A 24384-nucleotide genomic window follows, 5' to 3' on the forward strand; every position below is an offset into this window, starting at 1 on the left:
GCACCGAATCATTAAGCTACCTGTACCAATTTGGCCACAATAGATGACCTGTCGCGTCAATGAGGGCGCTTCACCATCACCTACTACCGAACACAGCCCTGTATGCTCGGCGCTTGCTAGTTTCCCGGGCCCTGGTGGGGGGGGTGTCTGGGGTCGGCTAGTCCGACCCGTACGAGGTGGAGTTGATGGTCTCGGCTGCCGGGGTCCGTCCCGGCGCAGAGCTCGACACTCCCACGCACGGTGACCCAGCCGGCTACAATTAAAACACCTCACCTGGTAAGGCGCTTGCCTCCGGAATTCCAAATTGCCCCCCCCCCCCTAAAGGTCCTAATTGGGGCATTTGTCCGTGGCCTACCGGGTGCCACCTCCGGAGCCGCCTGCCATGGTCCAGATCCCGCCAGGCGCTGGTCCACCAGCCTTCGGACCATACTTTCCAGGTCAGGGCCCCTTTTGGGGGTGGGCCCCCTCGGGGCCGCCACCAGCCATGGGCCCTACCTGTCGCACCGCCACTGCGTGGCGCTTGCTTCCCCGGGCCAGGGGCCTCGCTGCTTCCCAACGGGCTGCAGCATCGGCCGCCTGGCTCAAGGTCAGCGGGTGCCACATGGCGATCTGTTGCCGAAGCTGGTGGTCCGGGAATGCCTGGATGAAATGGTCCGCCGCTGCCATGTCTGCATGTGCAATCCCTACTGCGCAGCGAATGTCATAGGCAAGCTCCTCTATGGTCTCCTGGGGCTTTCTCTTTCGCACCGCGAGCTGAGCTTTAACAAGCTCGCTCTGCTGTTCAATACCGAATCTATTAATTAAGGCCACACGGAGGTCTGGCAGGGTGATAGCACCCGGTGGTAAGGCCGTCAGAACCTCCGCCGCCACGCCGCGCAGTGCCCCCACAAGGTGTACTCCACCTTCGTCCGGATTCCAACAGTTCCCCCTACACACATGGTCGAATTGCGCCAGGTACGCCCTCAAATCACTCTTGCTGTCATACGGCGTGAGTGGAACCTTATGGCTGCCCGAAGGCCGGACCCCGTGCTTCGCTCTCTGCGGAATTAACGCGGGGCCGAACCGTTCGGGCCCCCACAGTACACTATTCCCGGGGGGCTCGCGTGCGTCCCCCGTCCCTCTAAAGACTACCCCTGTCGGTGTCGATGCTTGGGTCGCCTCGTCGCAACCCGCTACCCATTCCATTCTCGCACATCCCGGCTCACCAACACCTCTCACACTCCCCATGGTCGGACACCCCTGCGCACACTCTCTCTCCACGCACTCCGGACCAGTCGCACACCTTACCATTGGCCTCACGAACGCCCGGGTCTATACCAACTCCCAAGCTCGTTGAACCTCCCCTCACACCATATACATTCCCGACATTATCGCCACTCACCTCAGCGCTTCTTCCGCTTCGCTCCTCCTCCGCCACCTGCAAACTCTTTATTTGGTTAGCAAGCACGTCATCATGATGTGAGCACAGACCTTGTACAAATTCCATCACCTCCTCCTTTATTTCATTTTTAATCTCCCTCCGTCTCTTTTTAATTTCATTCACCCCTTCTTCTACCTCCTCCAACTTTTGTTTCACCACTTCTATTTCCCGGTGCGCCCCCACAATTTCCTCTTCTAAGGCCACCTTGGTCGTCTCTATATGGGTCCTAACTTCTCGTTCCCTCACCCCCAACGTCTCTACCACCTCATCCAACCTCTTTGTCAGCCCCTCGTGTACCATCTGACATCCTTTCTTCATTGCTATAAGCTCTTTCTTAATTTCCCTCTGTGCTGATTTCAGCCCCCCTATCACGTCCGTGTTCTTACCCACTTGCTCCCCTAACTCTTCCTGTCCCACCTTCAGCTTCTCTACTTCCCGCGTCAATTCCTCTATACCCCCTTGTAACCTAGCCATACTCTTCCTCACCTCTTTCTCCACGCGCTCCTCACACTGCTTTACCTCGTCACGTACCCCCGCGACCTCTTCACTCACCCCACGCCTTATGTCCTCCCCCTTTTCTTCTATTCCCCTCTTAGATGCCACCCTCATTTGTTCCAATTCGTTCTTTTGGGCATCCATTTTACTTTCCAGCTCGTTTTTTACCTCCTCTAATTGATCCCCCATCTGTTTTATTTCCCAGGCGGATTTATCCCCCATTTCCCTCAATTGGCCCCCCATTTTGTTTTCCAACCCTGTTAACCCGTCCTTCATTCCTTCCATTTGATTCTCTTGGGTGGCCATCCTGTTTTCCAAACCCCACTAACCCCTCTTTCATTTCTTTCAATTGGCCCCCCCATTTGGTTTTCCAATTTATTTATGTCTTTCTTTTGGGCATCAATTATTTCTCTTTTTGATTTGTCCCCCATCTCTTTTATTTCTTTCTTCATATTGTTATTTATCCCCCGCAGTTCGTCCTTTTGGGCACCCATGGTCCCATTCATCTTTTCCATTTCCTCACCCGTCCTGACCATAAAGGCCATCATTTGTGTCATAAAGAGGTTCATATCCATTGGCACCGCGGGCTCGGCTACCGCGGCCATGTGCGAGGTGCCGCCATTTTCTTCGCCTGCCACCCCTACTGCTACACCCTCATTAATTCTCTCCTCCATTCCAACTGTTCCAATTCTTCCCGGGGGTCCTAGGTTATTTCTAGCTCCTCATCTACCCCCACCGGCATCCGACCGCCTTGGTTATCCATGACACGATTCAAATTTAGATGTTAGTACCAAATTTGGGTCGCTCGTAATTTTGAGTGCGTAAAGCGCACTTCGGGTCAAATCCCACTCCTGACACCAATTGTTGCGGATCTCCTCGTCGGCCTTTCCCCTTTTACCAAGGGGGGGTTATTCCCCTTGTCTTTGACTAGCCGATGGGATCCGGAGCTATGACGTTCCTTCCGGACGGCGTTAAATAGGGTTGTAAGTCGAATTCTTATTACCTAATTACTAACACCGCCCAGGAAGCAAGGAAATAACTCCCGCCCGAACCACGGTTTTAGATGGGAATGCCGAGCGGTAGCAATCCGTGATCCGAGCCGTTAACAATGACTAGACCCGATTCTAAGCGGTTCCTAATCGTGCCACGTTTACCCAATGGAGAAATCACTAAAACGGTCGAATCAAGAGGAAAAGGAAGAACAGATTGGTTTATTACACTATGTACAGTAAATAAGAAGAAGACACAGTGCAGCCTTAAGAACAGTCTTAACTTATTCCCAAGTCAAACGGGCCCGCACACACAGACACACTCACACGTGGATGTAGATGGTCAAGGGTTGAGGGTCCAGGGATGGCGTCCACAGCTCGTCCTCTGGGTCCCCGACTCGTACGGCGGTGTAGATAATAAGACAAACGGCAGGCGCTCCCCGCGTGTCGTTGGCTCGGATCAGACAATTATAAGGTGGATTGCGGCAAACGGTAGGCTGGCGGTTACTGGCGACCACGGTCACGTATGTAATAAATGCACTCGAATGCGCTGCTTGTTGCGTTTGCCTCACGAGGCCTCCTGAACAGTCCTCTGGCAAAGCGCGTATATTCCTTCAGTCCTTATCAATTCTTTCGCACGAGAGTCCTCTTCACCTCTTGATACCAGCGCATAAGTCCTCCACACAACAATTCCAAGGCTTGGCTTCCCTCACGAGCCCTTATGCAAAGCGCAAATTGTGCAAGTCCTTTGTAACGAGCGAATATCCTCAAGTCCTTTGTAACGAGCGAATATCCTCAAGTCCTTTGTAATGCGCGAATATCCTCAAGTCCTCTTGGTAAAGCGCATATACTCCTTCTGGCCAGTCCTTTGTAATGCGCGAATATCCTCAAGTCCTGTCGCACGAGGGTCCTTCAAACAACGATTGCAGTTGCATCAGTCCTTTCGGTAAAAAGCGCAATTCCTTCACGGTCAGTCCTGTGGAAGGGCTTTGCGTGCACGTTTATATAGCGCCGCCCATCGAACCCTCTGGAATTTGCCAGCCGCGCTTTGACCACGCCCCTCACGCCATTCCACCTGAGCCCTGGTTGGTCGTTGGCTCTTACCGGCTCCGTCGTTGACGTCTGCTTGACGTGGCCACACCCCGACCTCGCGCTCCTCCCCCTTTTCAGGCCTACCTCGTGGCATTTGGCTGGTTTGCGCATCCCAATGCGAGGGCAATAGCAACAATCAATCAACTCCTTGCCATCCACCGTTTACCCTTCACGTGACTCGTGGTGGTCCCTCTCGGCTCTCCCCCCGTTGGTATTTTTGTGCACATAAGATTGTTCACGGTTCTGTTTAAATATTATTTAAATATGTATAACCTTTCCCCTTCAGTGTTTTACTCAGTGGTATTTTACAACACGCTGTTTTTCTTCCTATTTAAAAGGCTTTTCTCAATTTCCTCTCCAACTCATTCCACCTCAAAAAAAAGAAATTCAATATCTTATACGTCTCCCTCACTACATGGTCTAAATTCACATTCATTCCATCCCTCCTCCATCATTCTGAACCGGATTGCTAACTTGAAAATCACAACAAACCCAATTTGTTTTCAATGTTCGTCTTTCATTAATCATCCACTTTCTAAACTCCCCTCTTGCCCCTCCCATCCAAATCCCTCCCCTTGCACCTACACTCCTAAACTTCCCCCTTGCCCCGCCACTCTTAAACTCCCCCCCTACCCCTCCACTCCTGAACTCCCCCCTTGCCCTTCCACTCCTGAACTCCCCCCTTGCCCTTCCCCTCCTAAACTCCCCCCTCACTCCTCCCCTTCAAAACTCCCCCCCAACCCCTCCCATTCAAATCTCCCCCCATACCATTCCTCTCCAATTCTCCCTCCTCCCCCCTCCTCCTCAAAGCTGCCTCCTCCCCACTTCGTCTCCCTTCTATCTCATACCTCCACCCCCACCAACCTTCTTCTTTCCTCTGCCCCCCCTCAAACAACCCCTCTCTGTGCCTCATCCCTTCACCTTCAAACCTTTCATCCTCCTCATCCTTCCCTTTCTTGGAACTCTTCTGCAATCGCTGACACACTAACAACTGCTCTCCCTACCTCCCCCTCTCATCCTTCATCTTACCCTACTCCTCCCCTCCCCTGTCCTGTACCCGATGCTCCCCCTCTCTCTTCATTAACGGTATGGACCTCAAACATCCGGGGCCTTCGCTCAAACCTGACTGATCTCTCCATACAGGTTGCTTCTGACAATCCAGACTTGATCTGCTTAACAGAGACTTTCCTCCTTCAAGATGTTTCTGATTCCTTAATATCTCTTCCTGGTTACTCCCTCCTCCGGTATGATAGACCTGAGCCTCGGCCTGGTGGTGGGGTGGCTATCTTTATCAAAAACTCTCTTCCTCACTCTCCTTGCACTGCCCTCTCTCCTCCTCACCCCCAGGAGTACCTCTGGCTACGGCTTCCTCTCCGCTCCCACCTTTTGTTCATACGTGTTCTGTACCGTCCCCCAAACAGTGATGACTCCATCTACATTTCACTGTCTGACAACATGGACCAACTTCTATCCACTCATCCCAACTCTCTCTTCCTCATATGTGGTGACTTCAATTGTCATCATGCCACCTGGTTGGGTGTGGGTTCCTCTCTCACCAGTCATGGCACCTCAGCAAAGGACTTCTGTGACTCACTGGGATTGACACAATCTGTCAATTTCCCGACCCGGATCTCAGCCAATGGAGTATCTTCTATTCTAGACTTGGTTATGACTAACTTCCCTGCTAATGTCTGCTGCTCTTCTTCTGCTCCAATCGGTTCTTCTGATCATGTGCTTGTCAAAGTGGACATCTCTCTGGCCATTCTCAGAGAGCCTCCTCAGCGTCGACGAGTCTGGCATTTCACTCAGGCCGACTGGGACGGTCTTCAAGCAGCCATCAATCGTCTGGATTGGTCTCCCATCTCCACTGCCTCTGACATCAATTCTTCCTGGGAATTCTTCCAAAGCAAACTGATCTCTCTCATGCACAGATTTATCCCATCTCGCCTTCAGTTGTCTGACCCTTCCTCCCGTCCATGGTACACTGAATCTTGTGGTGAGGCAGTTGCCCTGAAACAACTTGCCTTTGCCTCTTGGAAGGCTAATCCAACTGAAGGAAATCTCAGTTCCTTCCACCAAGCTCGGAACAAGTGTGTGTCTACCCTCAGGAGTGCCAGGAAGCACTATCTCTCCTCACTCAAGAATGAACTCTCAAACCTGTCTCCTTCCTCCAAATCCTGGTGGCGTCTGGTCAAATCCGTTTCTGGTGTTTGTTCCCCCTCCATCCCCTCCCTTACCTCAAATGGCCACTCAGTTGACATCGCACGTGACAAAGCCGAATGCCTCAACTCTGTGTTTGCCTCAAAATCCTTAGTCCCAAACCCATCTCTCTCTGTTCCCACCTTTCCCAGTCGAACCAAACTGCTCCTGGACTCTGTGACCTTCTCTCCTGACAAGGTGGAGGAGTTTTTGTCAAACCTCGACTCTGATTCTGCAACTGGACCAGATGGCATCAGCCCACGGGTCCTAAAATCCTGCTCTGCCGCTCTATCTCACCCTCTCTCTGTTCTTTTCACCCTATCTTTTGCTCAAGGTCATCTGCCAGCATCCTGGAAATCAGCAAACATTACCACTTTTCACAAAAAAGGTGCAAAAACAGATCCTTGCAACTACAGACCAATCAGCCTGCTCCCATTTATCAGCAAAGTCATGGAATCCATCATTGCTTCGGATATGAAATCTTTCCTCTTCTCCAATGGCTTGATCTCTGATCATCAATTTGGTTTCAGACCAGGTCACTCAACTCTGGACATGCTGCTTCTGCTGTCTCAACAATGGATGGAGGTCCTCAATGCCAAACAGGAAATCAGAGCTGTCTCCCTTGACATATCACGTGCCTTCGATACGGTCGGCACCCAGCTCTGCTCACCAAACTCTCCTCCTATGGTATCCATGGAAATCTCCATGCATGGCTTGCGGACTTCCTCTCTGGTCGTAGTCAACATGTGGCCCTGAATGGATTTCTCTCATCTCCCCTTCCCGTTCAGGCTGGAGTTCCCCAAGGCAGTGTGCTGGGCCCTGTGCTTTTTCTGGTCTTTATCAATGATCTCTCCGACTCTCTGGAAAATCCTCTGTATCTCTTTGCTGATGACTCCACTCTCTGCCGCTCCATTCCTCTTCCCTCAGATCGGCAGTCTGCAGCCTCCTCACTCTCTGAAGACCTGGACAAAATCACAGACTGGTCAAACATGTGGAACATGTCTTTCAATCCTGACAAATCTCACACTCTTACTATGTCTCTCCGAAAAGATCGACTGGACAACCCTCCCATCTACTTTCTCAACAATCCTCTCCAAGAAGTTCTGTCGCTCAAGCTTTTGGGTCTCACCATCTGCCATGATCTTTCTTGGGAAAACCACATTTCCAAGCTGGCCTCCAAAGCCAGTCGCTGACTGGGCATCCTCCGTCGTGCGAGGTCCTTCCTAGGCACACCTGAGCTCCTCACCACATACAAGGCTTTCATCCGCAGCTCAATGGAATACTGTTCTCCCCTATGGGCTGGTGCTCCTGCCTCACACCTGGCTCGGCTTCACGCTGTTGAATCCAAAGCTTTCAGAATCATTGGAATCTCCCGCGATGAAGCTATCTCTGAGGGCCTTTCACTCACTCACCGCAGGCAGGTAGGTGGTCTTTCTGTCTTCTACCGACTCCTCTCCGGCCTTGCTCCCCCAGCTCTCTCTGTGCTCTGTCCCCCAAATATTCCTACAGGTCGCACAAGATCTGCCAGCCACCCTCTGATGGTTAAACTGCCGAAATCTCGGCTCTCTGCTCACCTTCACTCTTTCATTCCTCTTTTCTCCCGCCTCTGGAACAAACTCCCACACTCACTTCAATCACACTCCTCCCTCCAGGTCTTCAAAACAGCTGTTCACCACCATCTCTTATCTTCCCCCATCCAAAACCTTGATCTTTTCTACCCCCACTAATTCACCCCAGATCCACCTTGTTTGAAATTCCAACTTCTTTCCTGGAAGTCTTGGCAATGTCCATATGTTTTATACCTCTCCCCCCCCCCCTTCCCATGCCCCCTCCCCAAAGCCCTCTCCCTCCCACAGTTCTCTCGATGTCTCCATGTCTCTCGGTCCCTGTTCTCAAATGTTGTGTTTGTGTCCTTCCCCCTCTCTCCCCATCTTGTCTACCGCTCCCGATGTTATTTGTTTTGTGTGTCTGTTTGTCTTTCTGTGTGATTAATGTTCGCTCTTTCACGAGCCTCGATCTTGTATACAAAAAAAAAAAAAAAAAAAAAAAAATGGGGCGCAGACTGGATGCTGCCCAACGAGGTAGATTTGGAGGGTGGGCCGCAAAATGAATGGGACCTAAGCTTATGATTTATTTTACACAACGCAGGTATCACTATTGGGAATGTCCTACTCTTACACATACTATGACATAACTAATGTTCTAAGGTGGCCTACGTGTTGCATGTGGACTAACTATGGGGGCAAACGTTTAACCTTTATTAATCAATATTTACACATTCTCAGAACTGCAACACTATATATATATATATAATATATATATATATTTGGGTCTTCTGGGTCTTTTGGGGTCTTTGGGCTCTTCTGGGTCTTTAAGGGTCTTTAAGGGTCTTTTTGGTATTTGTGGTATTTTGGGTCTCCAGGGCCTTTAAGGGTATTCAGGGTCTTTTCAGTAGTTTGGGGTCTTTAAGGGTCTTCAGGGTGTTCAGTGTCTTTCAGGGTGTTTTGGGTCTTCATGGTGTTTTGGGTCTTCATGGTGTTTTGGGTCTTCATGGTGTTTTGGGTCTTCATGGTGTTTTGGGTCTTCATGGTGTTTTGGGTTTTCAGGGTGTTTAAGATAGTGAAAGAGAGGGGTGATGTGATGGGGGTGAGTTGCTTGAAGGATGAAGTGGGACAAATCGTTGTGGACTCGGTATTCAACCCTCTTTGCTATGATACTCCCTATTGAACTCAGGTGCATCCATTTTTCTTCGATCATCCGTGAGATGTCTCTATAACTTGATTGGAGTCCACCTGTGTCCAATTCAATTGATTGGACATGATTTAGAAAGAAACACCTTTCTAGAGAAGGTCCCACAGTTGACAGTGCATGTCAGAGCAGAAACTCCACCATGAAGTCCAAGTAGTTGTCCATAGAACTCTAGGATAGAATTGTGAGGAGGCATAGATCTGGGGAAGGGTATAAAACAATTTCTAGAGTGTTGAAAGTTCGAAGCAGCACAGTGGGCTCCAACATTAGGAACGGAAAGAATATGGAACTACCAGACTCTTCCTAGAGCTGGCCGTCTGACCAAACTGAGCAACTGGGCAAGAAGGACCCTGGACTTGACAGGACCTTGGGACAGAATTTGGACTCGTTACCAACTCCATATTAATGGCCATGATTTTGGAATGAGGTGATTGGTGTTCAGGTGTCCACTTACTTTTGGTCATGTAGTGTTTATAATTATATATATATATTTACACCTGCAACCCATAATCTATCAACACTCGTTACTCAGCATTGCAATAACTTATTCTTACCTTTTTCCTCACCACGTTTTCCTCTCACCTTTGCCTCATGTTATCACTGACTGTTTATCTTTGTAGCCATGACAGATCCTGGGAGTCTTATGCCAGAGGTGCTGATTGGCCCCCTGAAGGAACTGATTGGTGGTGTCCAACAAGATGCTGGTGCTGATAGTACACATGAGGATGTACGTCTTTATCTACTGCAAAACAAGAAGGGAGACCACGTATTCCACAAGTAAGCTTTGATCGTTTTCAAGGTGGGGTAATTATGGGCAGGGATTCTTTCTTGGGGTGCATGTAGTTTATGTCTCGGTTTGCACTGCAGGATGCGTCAGCGGAACTTTAGCTTTTTGTGTTTCAAAGGAACATTGTGTATTAATCTATAAACATGGAAGCCATCTACTTATTGCATACACAAAATGTCAGAATTTCTGAACCCGCACTCAAACCTTCCCCCTGCCCTCAACCACCTCGCACACCTAACTTCCTCAAGCAATCTACACTTTGCTTCAGAATCATATACTGTACTTAGATATTTTGATCCTTTTCTTCCACTTCTGAGAATTTGTTTTGTTCTATTTTCTCATCTTGTTTGTCCTTTATATTACTATTTTTTATTTTTATACTTGCTATTTGGATCTTCATTTTGCTTTTTCGTGTTGGGCGGCGGTACAAAAGGTTTCACATGCATGTAACTCATCTATCAGCACATATGGCCTTCTTTATGTTTGTTGTTCAGTTTAATTCTGAATGTCTGCTTACCCATGGTTCTTGCATCCCATTAGAAAAAATTTATTTGTACAATATAGGGGAATATTGTTCGATTTTTTTGGGGGGGATAATGCTGTTAGTTTAGTACGATGTGTGGTTTAATGATAATTACCTCAGCCACTGAAGGTGCACGGAGGTTATGCTATCACCCCAGTCGGTTTGTTTGTCTGTTTGTCAGTGAGCAGGATATCTCAAAAAGTTGTCGACGAATTGGGACAGAATTTGTTGTGGAGGTTGGGTGTGTGTGACAAGGACGAAATTATTCGATTCTGGTGAAGATCCAGATCTGAATCCTGATACTAGAATTTTTAAAGTGAATATTTAAAGACATTGAGTGATGGGGCTAAAACTGATATATAGCACAATATCTCAAAAAGTTATGGATGGATTCGGACGACGAAACTTGGTGAAAAGTTTGGGTGTGTGAAAAGGAGGAATTCAATCTATTTTGGTGAAGATCTGGATCTGGATCAGTGAAAATTTTAAGTGATTCTTCACCATTGAGAGATCGGGCTATAACTGATATTTAGCACAATATCTCAAAAGGTTTTGGATGGATTCAGACGAAACTTGGTGGAGAGGTTGGATTTGTGACGAGGAAGAATCGTTTCGATTTTGGTGAAGATCTGTATGTGGATTCGGATGCGAGAATTTTTTAATTTTGCAATTTGTTCTTCACCATTGAGTGATAAGGCCAAAAACGGTATGTAGCATGATATTTCAAAATTTGTGGACGGATTATGACAAAACTAGTTGGATGAGGTGGTTAGGCGACATGATCAAGCCAATTAATTTGTGATGCCTATCAGTGGGATACAAAATGTAAACTGTTTAGCCTGGCAGAGGTATGGTATGTGCTCTACTGAGTGCCGTTGTAGTTTTCTTATGAAATAGCATATGCTGACTGCTTGATGATTTATATTCTGAGCTTGGCAACTCTGCTGTCCTTGTTATCAGGTACAAATTTGGACGGTTGGTGCGGAGTTGTCTGGAGGAGGCTGTAGGTGGGACTGCCATTCAGGAGATCTGCAGGACGACTGCAGGCTCCGCTATGGGCAGCCCAGGCTCTGCAAACACACTCGCACAAACGGTGGCCACAAAAGTTCGGCATTCCAGCGAGTGAGTGAGATGAGTACCATGCCTGACTATTCCATGCTTGCCCTCTCTCCAACCCTACTTTCTCAAGTAACTGCATTGGCACCGATTGTTAATTTCGCTGTAATGTGACGAGAAAGTAAGTTTAAATCGAACATGCTTTATATAAGATATGTTTATTGTTTTGGGCCCTCGTTTTATCATGCAGACACGGGGTGGAGGGTTTGGGCTAAATTGCGAAAATTGCATTTGATAGAAGCATGATGACAGAGAGGGAAAAAGGTGTAGTGGACTGTGGGGATAATAGGAAGGGGGTTGAGAGGAAATGGGAGTTGGGGAAGGAAAAGTGTATGCACCGACAGGAAAAGGGTATGTAGGCTGGATCTGGATCTGGACCATACATTAAATTTGGAATATGGAGGTGAGGCAGGGAGGTTAGAAAAAAAATAATTCTACCATTTTGCATGCATAATATATAGATGGTGCTTTTGTTTTCATGATGAGTACACTTCAGTTAGGGGAGGAAGAGGCATATACATGGTATCGAGAGGTGGGGGTATAGAGATCATGGTATAGAGAGGTGTTGAGGAAACAAAAATCTCCAATTTTGCAAACATAGTAAATATATTGGCCTTTTCAGCCAAATTTATTTTAAATATATTGGGCGTAAGCCTGGATTTTAGGAGTTTAACCAGCAGGAGGTTACTTGAAGAACGCATGCATCCAGCAGAGCTGGTTGGAGGTCAGAGAGCTGAGAGAGCAGAAGGAGCTATATGGGGGAAAAAAACAGCAACAACAAAAAAAATAACAGAGGCCACCAACCAGTCTGTGATGAGAGCAAAAGGCCTGTTCGCTTCGGCCTCGTCAAAGGAAATCGGCCTCTTGGCTCTTTCGCTCTCATGCCTCTGCCTTGTGCCTGAACTGTCGTGCTGTTCACCCAGCGCTATTTGGTGCAGCTCATCCTGGCTCCAGCGCAACTCGTCCTGTCTCCAGCACAAACTGCAACGGTGGTCACTTCTTCTCGGTAAAAACAGGCAGGCAGGTTGTCTCCATGTCCCCAGCGCATTTCAACAGTGACGAATGGTCTGACATTCTGCCTTTTAAGCCGCTTGAGCGGGGTGGAGACTTGAGGGAAGCAAAGTTCATAGGAGTGGGAGTTCCTGGGACCTAAGGTCGTGGCATGTCCTTTGACTCACCACAATGCATCTTCGTTTTTGCGCTCACCAGCCAACGCCTCCTCCTTACTGTCAATCATTTCGGAATCTTGACTCTTCCTCTTCAACAGCTTTTCCCACTTAATGCTTTTGAAAAGTAAGGTGGGGAGTCCGTTGCCTACAATGTGGTTGTGTGTGGTGCTGTGTAAGAGAGTTAATAAAGAAAGAAAGGGAATTTGTAAAGAATATCGGGCATGTGTACCCAATATGGACTTGATGGATATTTCGATGGTAATTTGGGGAAGAGAATGAACCAAATTGTATTGTGCTATGAGTGGAATTGCAACCACGCTAAATGAGCCATGGTAATGAATAAAAAGATTGAAAGGAGAACTAAGTAAGAAGGGGAGTACAAAGACCTAGCTAATACCCATATGACGCATCTGCCCCATTTCCTTTTTGACGACGGGACTATCTGGGCACACATATTAACAGCATAATTGACTCTACGTGTCATGGATGTTCGTTCCTCGGGGACCGGTTTCATAACCGTCACAATATGTTTTTGGTGGTACTGACACTCTTTTTCGCTGTTTGTATGTATTGCAGTATAATTATAATGTGATTTGCCACTCAATAGTGTGTGAGTTTCTTCTTATCTTGACTGCACTTAAAACCTAGTGCTACAGCCGAGTGGCAGAATTCAGGGTGTGCTGGGAAGCTGAAGTCCTCTGCTTTCATTGTTATTGTGACATGGTGCATGAGAGCGAGTATCACTTGCAGTCTTCTGATGTAATTGTGGCGCATGTGCTGGGCGTTCACAGGTATGTTGCCTTTGAGAAAAATTTGGACAAATGCGTAAGAGCCGCTGCCTTTTCATTGACATCTGAGTCCCACCGAGACATGGGTGGAGCAGGATCGAGCTGGACACATCCATCCACCCACATTGACTGCTCTTTTTTGTCGGACAGTGAGGATGGTGAGGAACAGGTAAGTGATTTGGAGGCGTTTGTGTGTGTGTGTGTGTGTGTGTTTATAGTAATGCATCTGCATTTATATGTCCTGATCCCACCAAAGATTGTCTCCACAGTCCAGCTGAGTGGTAGGGCAGACTATAAGGAAATTGAAACAACTCTGCATTTGCATTTCCATTGCATTTTGAAGCAGTTTTATTTTGAACCTGACATGTCCTGAATGGGGTTGTGATGTGCTCATTCACACAGCTCATGGCTGCAGGCTCTTGGCTCAAAGTCTCCTCGGTTCTGCAGCTCAACCTACTCGAGAAAAGATCGTATATTAGTGAAACAACACAGAACAGTTAAGATAATGACGAGGTGCTATATATTTATATATAAACACTCGATCTATCGTTATGCCAGTTGGGTATTTGAACAGACAGATATCTAGTTTGGAACTAGAGCAGCACTTGGTAGAGCACATACGTCTGCCGGGATGAACAGTTTACGTTTTGTATCCCACTCATCGGCCGGATCTGCATCTCGACCTGAACCAAAATCTAATCGGCTTGTTCTTGTCACCTAACCAACTCATTCACCAAGTTTTGTCATAATCCATCCAAAACGTTTTGAGATACAGTGCCTTCAGAAATTATTCACAACCCTTGACTTTTTTCACATTTTGTTGTGTTACAGCTTGAATTTAAAATGGATTAAATTGAGATTTTTTGTCAATGATCTGCACATAATATAGCTGGGCGGCTTAGCTAAAAAATTCGGATCGATTGTGCCTTTTCCCTTAAAAGCATGAAACTTGGCACATGGCTAGAATACCTGAAAAGAAAGATTTTTAGTCCAGTTGGCATCCCCAATTTCACCCCATATGGCGGCCATCTTGAAATCCAAGATGGCCGTCATACAAGACCTATTTTGATGAATATCTCCATAATTAGAACAGATATCAAAATGGTTGAAGTGCCTATACCTACATTTTTAGGGTCTAGGAATCCAATGGCAACATAAAATATTCAATAGTATATGGCATACCATGCCTGCATACCTGCATACCTGGCATACCTGCATACCATGCTCACAACCTGTCTCAGTCAACTCGACCAACATCTGTAACGGCTCTAATGCCGCTGTTTCATGAAAGTGCACACACTGTGGCCATGATAAAACACTCCATGGATGTCATTGGGAGTGTCGTGCAACATCTAAATCCAGGACAGACTCCTGTCATTGCCCTTGATCAACCATTATTTGCAATTGCAAAACAGATTCAATGGAAATGGCATGAGCAATATGGAGAGGACAGATTTGTTCTGCTATTCGGAGGATTGCACTTTGAAATGACTGCACTGAAGACATCGGGTGACTGGTTATCTGGAAGCGGCTGGGTAGAAGCATTGGTGCAAGCCAATATTGCCTCAGCGGGAAGTGCAGATTCTTTCCTGCGAGCTGTACATGTTTCACGCTCGCGCAATGCCCATCAGGTGACAGCTGCAGCCTTGCACATACTGCAGCATCGGGCATACAATGACTATGCAATAGAAGCTGAGACGAAACTTTCATTTACTGATTGGTGTGGCAAAATGACTAAGGAACACCCACAGTTCCAATACTGGAGTCTCACGATGGCATTGGAGAACAGCATCCTGACCTTTGTGCGCTCATTGAGGGAGGCTGACTTTGAAATGTACTTTGATGCTTTATGGGAGCTTCTTCCGTGGTTCTTTGCTCTTTACCATACGCACTATGCAAGATGGGTCACAATCCATTTGTGTGATATGATGGACTTGCACAAGACACACCCTAAAGTTCTGGATAATTTCCGGGCAGCTCATCAGTAACAGACCAGCTGACATAAACACAAGGTAGCCTCATTGAAGAGTGATGTTCAACTGTTTTCTCGCCTCTATATTGCCTGTCAAACCCGCGAGGGAAACCTGGATGAATTTTTCCGTCATGAAAATCAATCTTTCCCTCCATCTCTGTCCAAGGATGGGAAGCTTCGACCTGGTACAAAGAGCGACCTTTTGGACTGCTTAGAGGAACTTTCACCATCAAGCACACAGATGCCAGAGGTGACATGTGTCATACTTGACGGGGCAGTAATTGTTCAAAAGCTAAAGCCCGATGTTGGCACAGTCAAAACATTTGGCGAATATGCCGAAAAGGTCTTCATCCCATTTGTTTTCTCACAGTACAAATCTGCAACCCGACTTGATCTGGTGTGGGACCGTTACCTACCCGACAGCCTTAAGAGCATGACCCGTGAAAAGCGTGGCAAGGGGGTTCGCCGACGAGTAGATACCTCAGTTGCAATTCCTGGACAGTGGCAGAACTTTCTTCGAGTTGATGAAAACAAGCGTGAACTCTTCAGCTTCCTTTCCAATGAAACAATTAAATCATTTGAAGACCAGCGCAAGGAGCTAGTTGTCACACTTAATACAGAGGTTCTTACTGCTCCACCACGCATTGATCTAGAATCACTCTCCCCGTGCACTCAGGAAGAGGCAGATGGTCGGATGTTCCTACATGCTGCTGATGCAACACAGAGAGGGCATAGTAAGGTCCTCATACAAACTGTGGACACAGATGTTGTCGTGCTTGCAGTTACAGCATCCCAGAAGCTTTCAGTGATGATATGGTTACAATTTGGGACAGGCAAGAACATGCGATTTATCTCTGCACATGATATAGCCACAGCTCTTGGCCCTGAGAAATCTAAAGCCCTCCCCATGTTTCATGCACTAACAGGGTGTGACACTTCTTCAGCGTTTAATGGGCATGGAAAGGTAACTGCATGGAATGTGTGGGAATCATTCCCTGAGCTCACAGAGGTACTAGCAGAAATTTGCCACCAGAGCACAGAGATAACTGAAACCTGCATGAACGTCATTGAGAGATTTGTTATTCTGTTGTATGATCGCACAAGTACTGCTACTGACATTAACATTGTACGAAAGAAACTGTTTGCAAAGAAGGGCAGACCTGTGGAATCAATTCCACCAACACATGATGCCCTTGTGCAGCACGTAAAGCGGGCAGTATACCAAGGCACACTATGCTGGGGACAAGCATTGCATGCTAAGCCTGATCTACCAAGCCCCACTGAATGGGGTTGGCAAAAAACGTCTGCTGGCCAGTTCAAACCAATATGGACAACACTTCCAGAGGCTGCAAAGATCTGCAATGAACTTGTTAAGTGTGGGTGCAAAAAAGGATGTACTGGTCGTTGTCGGTGTAAGAAAGCTGCACTTCCCTGTACTTCTCTCTGCGCATGTGATGGAGAATGCAGCAAAGACTAGAAAACCACAAGATGGCACAGTTACAGTCTGCGATGTCAAAGACACTTTTAATCACTGAAGAATGCCAACCTGTTAAGAGTATTTATATGCATTCCCAGTATGCATGATACTATGCAAAATTAATATTTTCATATGACTGCTTAATATTTTATGTTACCATTGGATTCCTAGACCCTAAAAATGTAGGTGTAGGCACTGCAACCATTTAGATAGCTGTTCTAATTATGGAGATATTCATCAAAACAGGTCTTGTATGACGGCCATCTTGAATTTCAAGATGGCCGCCATATGGGGTGAAATTGGAGATGCCCCCTGGACTAAAAATCTTTCTTTTGGGGTATTCTAGCCATGTGCCAAGTTTCATGCTTTTAAGGGAAAAGGCACAATTCATCAGTTAAGCAGCCCCACTAATACCCCATAATGTCAAAGTGGAATTATCTTTTTGAATTTTTTATAAATTAATTAAAAGTGAAAAGCTATAAAGTCTTCAGTCAATAAGTATTCAACCTCTTTGCTATGACACTCCCTATTGAGCTCAGGTGCATCCATTTTTCTTCGATCATCTGTGAGATGTCTCTATAACTTGATTGGAGTCCACCTGTGTCCAATTCAATTGATTGGACATGATTTAGAAAGAAACACACCTTTCTATAGAAGGTCCCACAGTTGACAGTGCATGTCAGAGCAGAAACTCCACCATGAAGTCCAAGTAGTTGTCCATAGAACTCTGAGATAGAATTGTGAGGAGGCATAGATCTGGGGAAGGGTATAAAACAATTTCTAGAGTGTTGAAAGTTTGAAACAGCACAGTGGGCTCCAACATTAGGAAACGGAAAGAATATGGAACTACCAGACTTTTCCTAGAGCTGGCCATCCGACCAAAATGAGCAACTGGGCAAGAAGGACCTTGGTCATTGAGGTGACCAGGAACCCAATGACCACTCTGATAGAACTACAGAGTTCCTTGGCTGAGATGGGAGAATCTGCCGGAAGGACAACAGTCGAAGCAGCACTTCACAAATCTAGGCTTTATGGGAGAGTGGCCAGATGGAAGCCACTCCTGAAAAAAGGCCCTTTGACAGCATGCCTATAGTTAGCAAAAAAGCAAGTGAAAAACTCTGAGAGCATGAGGCAAAAGATTCTGTGGTCTGATGAGATGAAAATTTAACTCTTTGGGCTGAATGCAAAGCCCTACGTCTGGCAGAAACCGAGCACAGCACCAATCTAACACCATCCCCACCGTGAAGAATGTTGGTGGCAGCATCATGCTACGGGGATGCTTTTCAGCGGCAAGGACAGGGGGATTTGTAAGGATAGAGAGAACAATGAATGGAGCCAAATACAGGCAAATCCTTGAGGTGAACCTGCTTCAGAGTGCAAAATACCTAAGACTGTGGTGAAGACGGTACAATGACCCCAAGCATACAGCCAAAGCAACACTTTAATGGCTTCAGAACAAGAATGTGAAAGTCCTTGAGTGGCCCAGCCAAAGCCCAGACTTGAATCCCATTGAGAATCTGTGGAAAGACTGGATTCATACTGGTTAACAGGCTGGATTCATACTTATCTTCTTTTATCTTTCCTTCTGTGCATCTTTCTTCTTCTATTTGTGTCAGTCTCATTATGGCATATAACAAAGTAGGGGTCAGGCTGTAATTGTCCAGGTTAAGTGAGGTTTGTTTTCCTTCCCCCATGTGGCTTAATAAACCTTCCTTTGTGAATGAGACTGTCATTTGGTAATAAATCGTCCATCTTTGGCTGAATACCAAAACGTGAATCGGGGAATTCCCAACACCTGATTCACTGCAGAATGTTTTCCGCTAGCAGCATGGATGTGAGATGAAATTACAATCTGGTGTTAAAAGTAATTACATGAACACAGTTGTTGCTACATTCATGTGACCTTTCACCGCCCGGCTCATCTTCAGAGGTAAAACATCTAGTGGAACTTGGGGTTTGTGTTAGCCATGGTCACATGACCACACACACACACACACACACACACACACACACACAGTAGTATATAAAATATGAAAGAAGTATACACATATGTGGATCTTGAGTTTGTCCTGTACTGTATGGTTGTGAACAGTTTGCTTTCCTGAACCTGGAAGAGCTACACCAAGTGGCCAAAGACCTGGAGCCAAAGCAGCCACTGATGGTAAGGCGAGGGTACCACTGGTACATTTTTGGTATCTCTGGTACACTGTTTACTTTTGCATTTTTATTTTGGTGAAAATGTTTTTTGTTTGCTTTAGCTAAATCCTGAGCTTATCTTTTACCATGCACAATCGAATACTTCCTTTGTAAAAATTGGATTTTTTCCTTATATCGCTTGTGGTACAAAACTGAAAGTTTTTTTTTTCTTCTGAATTCCTATAATCACCTCTGTTTAATTCTCGATTTTCTTTACTAGCACGACTCGGTGCGATCCGCGTGCCTCACCACACGTCGTTTCAGAGGGTTAGGCATCTTTGACCATGTCTGCTTTCTCAGGGAGTGAGGGATGGTGGGTGGGGGTTAGTGGTAGTGATGGTGGATTGGGGATTGTGGGGGGAAGTAGGGGAATGGTGGAGGGGGGATGGGTGGATGGTGATTGGGGGGGAGAGCGGCCTAAATTGGGTCTTTGGGGTCTTCAGGGTATTTTGGGCCTTTGGGGTATTTTGGGTCTTTTGGTTCCTCTGGGTCTTTAAGGGTCTTTGGCATATTTTGGTTCTTCAGAGTCTTTAAAGGTCTTTTGGATCTTCGGTTTTCTTTGGGTCTTCAGGGTATTTTGGGTATTTAAGGGTCTTTTCGGTCTTCTGGGTCTTTAAGGGTCTTTTTGGTATCGGTGGTATTTTGGGTCTCCAGGGCCTTTAAGGGTATTCAGGGTCTTTTTGGTATTTTGGGGTCTTTAAGGGTCTTCAGGGTGTTGAGTGTCTTTCAGGGTGTTTTGGGTTTTCTGGGTGTTTTGGGTCTTCGTGGTGTTTTCGGTCTTCGTGGTGTTTTCGGTCTTCATGGTGTTTTGGGTCTTCGAGGGATTTTGGCGTGTTCGGGGTGTTTTGGGTCCTCTGAGTCTTTAAGGATCTCTGCGGTATTTTGGGTCCTTTGGGTCTTTAACCCTTGGATGCAGTGATTGGGCCTGGGAGGCCCACAAGGTTTTTTTTTTGTTGCAAAAACTGTCCTGTACGATATTTTATTATTTTATTTTTTTGGGGGGGAATGAGCCTCATTTTCACCGACTTTCATGTTGTTGCACAAAATTCAGTGACATAAATCTATCTATAATTCCAGTAATCTCTGTGTGTATGTTTGTATGTTTGTATGTTTGTATGTTTGTATGTCTGTATGTCTGTGACCGCTGTTTCTCGACAACCACGGGTCCGATATACTTTAAACTTGCCAGGTATATTGCTGGGGACCCGAGGATGTGCCTTTTCAAGGTTTCATATTAATCGGAGAAGTAGTTACCGAGCTATGTCCAAAAAACGATTCAACCAATCAGAGAGCAGCGAGCTATCACGTGTGCCGAACGTGGCGAACAGACTCTGCCTCGGACGGCACATTTGAGAGCGTATTCATTTATTTCACGTTGGCAAACTATGTTGCCGCTATGTTGGCGTTAAACGATGTTTTAAAACTAATTAAAACTAATTTGCGATTCTTTCGCTTTCCTGCGCGTTTGTGCATGCTATGGCGATTTCTTTACCAAACTCCGCAAGCCGTTCGCTTTGGACCAAACCATTTCATGTAAATAGAGGGGGGGGATTGTCACCGTACTCGCAAGCCGTTCGCTTTGGACCAAACCATTTCATGTAAATAGAGGGGGGGGGGGGGATATAATTTTAGATATAGATATAGTACAGGCATGCCCTAGTAAATAAAAATTTCATTCAGGCTCGGAAAATCTTCATTCTTTACTTATAACCTGAAAATCCGTCGGCCTTCGAGGCCCCGCATAAATGTTGTTGTACTACTATGTTATATCATTATTTTCTTGATATGAGCCTCATTTTATGCTCCTATAACTTGATTACAAGTAATTCAGCGACAAAAATATGAAAATTAAAAAACTTTACACGAATACATTTGTGGGGCCCCCGAGGCCCAATGGCTGCATAGGTGTGGGATTTTTGACAGTTGTGGACAAATACATTCTAAATAAAAGGATTAGTGAATCATATTGTTTGAGCAAATCCTCCATGAGCCTCAACTTTGTAGAGAAAAAAAAGTTGAAAAACCAAGAACAAAATATTTTTTTTGCAAAAAAAGAAAAATAAGATTCATTACTTGTATGGGATTCTTCTAACTAATTACTAAAACGATCAATGATTCACATTTTCTGAGCAAATACACATCCATGAATTTGTATGGGCATCGACTTCGATTGAAAAAGGATATGAAAGAAAAAAAACTATAACAAGTATAGATACATTCAAAGTGCACCGACCGCCCCCATGCCAAATAATTAAATATCCTACAGCGCGGCTCATCGAGATAGCGTTGGGAGGGAGAGGTGGACAATAATTGATTGATTAATTGCATAATTAAAATCAATAAAAGATTATCATAAAATATTTTCTTAATCAATTGGCTAATAGCATAACTAAACCACTAGTGCTTCATCCTAAGATGTATCTTTTAGAAATGTAATTAAATGAGTCATTAAGAAAAAAATTAATAATTAATTGATTAATCAATAAATAATGAATCGATTAAATGATTAATCAATTAATCAAAAATATCCTTGATAGCCACATCATTTGGTCACTGTCATGTCCAAATATTAGCTTCCCAGCTCAAAAGGTGCCTGAGATGTTGGCCAAATGAGAAAGAAAATAAATAAATGATTAATAATGAAAATAAAGAAATAATAATCATTAAAAAATTAAATTATCAATCAATTCGGTCACAGAACACATAAACCACCACCATTTCATCAGAATCTGTAACTGGGGAAAATTTTTTCTTTTTAGTAATTAATCGAATAATTAAATAATTAATCGATACATTGATTAATTGATTAATCAATAAATCAAAAATATCCTTGATAGCCACATCACCTGGTCACTCATGTCCAAATATTAGCTTCTGAGCTCAAAAGGTGCCTGAGATATTGGCCAAATGAGAAAGAAGATAAATAAATGATTAATAATGAAAATAAATAAATAATAATCATAAAAAAATTAAATTATTAATCAATTTGGTCAGAGAACAAATAAACCACCACCATTTCATCAGAATCTGTAACTTAAAAAAAAAAAAAAATTGTCATTAATCAAATAATTAAATAATTAATCGATTAATTGATTAATTGATTAATTAATAAATCAAAAATAGCCTTTGCAGCCAAATCACCTGGTCATTGGCATGTCCAAATATCAGCTTCCTAATTCAAAAGGTGCCTGAGTTAATGGTCAGAAGAGAAATGAAATTTAATTAATTAAATAAGTACTTAATTAATCGCTAATAATTAAATAACTCATCAATTAATTGATTAATAAAAAAACAAAAAATACTGTTTTTGACAAAGGACTTGCTCACTATTGTGCCGACATTTCAGCTTCCTAGCTCAAAGGATGGCTGAGATATCGCCCGGACAAACAAACAAACAACCAAGAAAAAAAACAAGTACACATACATTCAAAGTACACCGCCCCCATGCCAAATAATTAAATATCCTACAGCGCGGCATTGCCGGGGCACCTCCGGCGCCCGGCAATACCGCAGTGCAGCTCATAGAGGCTGCATTGGAAGGGAGAGGTGTACACTAATTGATTGATTAATTGTATAATTAAAATCAATAAAAGATTATCACAAAATATTTTCTTAATCAATTGGCTGATACCATAACAAAACCACTCGTGCTTCATCCGAAGATGTATCTTTTAGAAATTTAATCAAATAAGTCATTAATAAATAATTAAATAATTAATTGATTAATCAATAAGTAATTCATCGATTAATCAATAAATAATGAATCGATTAAATGATTAATCAATTAATCAAAAATATCCTTGATAGCCACATCACTTGGTCACTGTCATGTCCAAATATTAGCTTCCCAGCTCGAAAGGTGCCCGAGATATTGGCCAAATGAGAAAGAAAATAAATAAATGATTAATATTGAAAATAAAAAAATAATAATCATTAAAAAATTAAATTATCAATCAATTCGGTCACAGAACACATAAACCACCACCATTTCATCAGAATCTGTAACTGGGGAAAAAAAAATTTTTTTAGTAATTCGTTGAATAATTAAATAATTAATCGATACATTGATTAATTGATAAATCAATAAATCAAAAATATCCTTGATAGCCACATCACTTGGTCACTCATGTCCAAATATTAGCTTCTGAGCTCAAAAGGTGCCTGAGATATTGGCCAAATGAGAAAGAAGATAAATAAATGATTAATAATGAAAATAAATAAATAATAATCATTTAAAAAATCAAATTATTAATCAATTCGGTCAGAGAACACATAATCCACCACCATTTCATCAGAATCTGTAACTTAAAAAAAAAAAATTTTTTTGTCATTAGTCAAATAATTAAATAATTAATCGATTAATTGATTAATTAATAAATCAAAAATAGCCTTTGCAGCCAAATCACCTGGTCATTGGCATGTCCAAATATTAGCTTCCTAACTCAAAAGGTGCCTGAGTTAATGGTCAGAAGAGAAATGAAATTTAATTAATTAAATAAGTACTTAATTAATCGCTAATAATTAAATAACTCATCAATTAATTGATTAATCAAAAAACAAAAAATACCCTTTTTGACAAAGGACTTGCTCACTATTGTGCCGACATTTCAGCTTCCTAGCTCAAAGGATGGCTGAGATATCGCCCGGACAAACAAACAAACAAACAAGAAAACAAACAAGTACACATACATTCAAAGTACACCGCCCCATGCCAAATAATTAAATACGCTGCAGCGCGGCATTGCCGGGGCGCCTCCGGCGCCCGACAATACCGCAGTGCAGCTCATTGAGGCTGCATTGGGAGGGAGAGGTGCACACTAATTGATTGATTAATTGTATAATTAAAATCAATAAAAGATTATCACAAAATATTTTCATAATCAATTGGCTAATCGCATAACTAAACCACTAGTGCTTCATCCGAAGATGTATCTTTTAGAAATTTAATTAAATAAGTCATTTATAAATAATTAATTGATTACTCAATAAATAATTAATCGATTAATCAATAAATAATTAATAGATGAAATGATTAATCAATAAATCAAAAATATCCTTGATAGCCACATCACTTGGTCACTCATGTCCAAATATTAGCTTCCCAGCTCAAAAGGTGCCTGAGATATTGGCCAAATGAGAAAGAAAATAAATAAATGATTAATAATGAAAATAAATAAATAATAATCATAAAAAAATGAAATTATTAATCAATTTGGTCAGAGAACACATAAACTACCACTATTTCATCAGAATCTGTAACTTAAAAAAAAAAAAATTTTTTGTCATTAATCGAATAATTAAATAATTAATTGATTAATTAATAAATCAAAAATATCCTTTGCAGCCAAATCACCTGGTCATTGGCATGTCCAAATATCAGCTTCCTAACTCAAAAGGTGCCTGAGTTAATGGT

At 44.0% G+C, this 24384-nt stretch overlaps 1 protein-coding gene across 2 annotated transcripts in view; it reads left to right on the plus strand.

Moving 5' to 3' along the window:
• The window catches only part of TBC1D32 (TBC1 domain family member 32), a 192385-nt gene that overhangs the window by 24153 nt on the left and 143848 nt on the right, over window positions 1-24384 (plus strand). For both annotated transcript variants that reach the window (XR_013622840.1, XM_068110762.2), the window contains exons 3-6: window positions 9564-9720; window positions 11214-11375; window positions 13330-13495; window positions 18868-18936. Coding sequence is in view for 1 of the 2 variants with exons in the window: in XM_068110762.2 (XP_067966863.2) it covers window positions 9564-9720; window positions 11214-11375; window positions 13330-13495; window positions 18868-18936 (554 nt within the window). In the remaining variant the exon portion in view is untranslated. The remainder of the gene's footprint in view (window positions 1-9563; window positions 9721-11213; window positions 11376-13329; window positions 13496-18867; window positions 18937-24384) is intronic.

Source organism: Myxine glutinosa, chromosome 3, assembly GCF_964187855.1.
Source record: "Myxine glutinosa chromosome 3, kmMyxGlut1.1, whole genome shotgun sequence".
NCBI lineage: Eukaryota > Metazoa > Chordata > Myxini > Myxiniformes > Myxinidae > Myxine > Myxine glutinosa.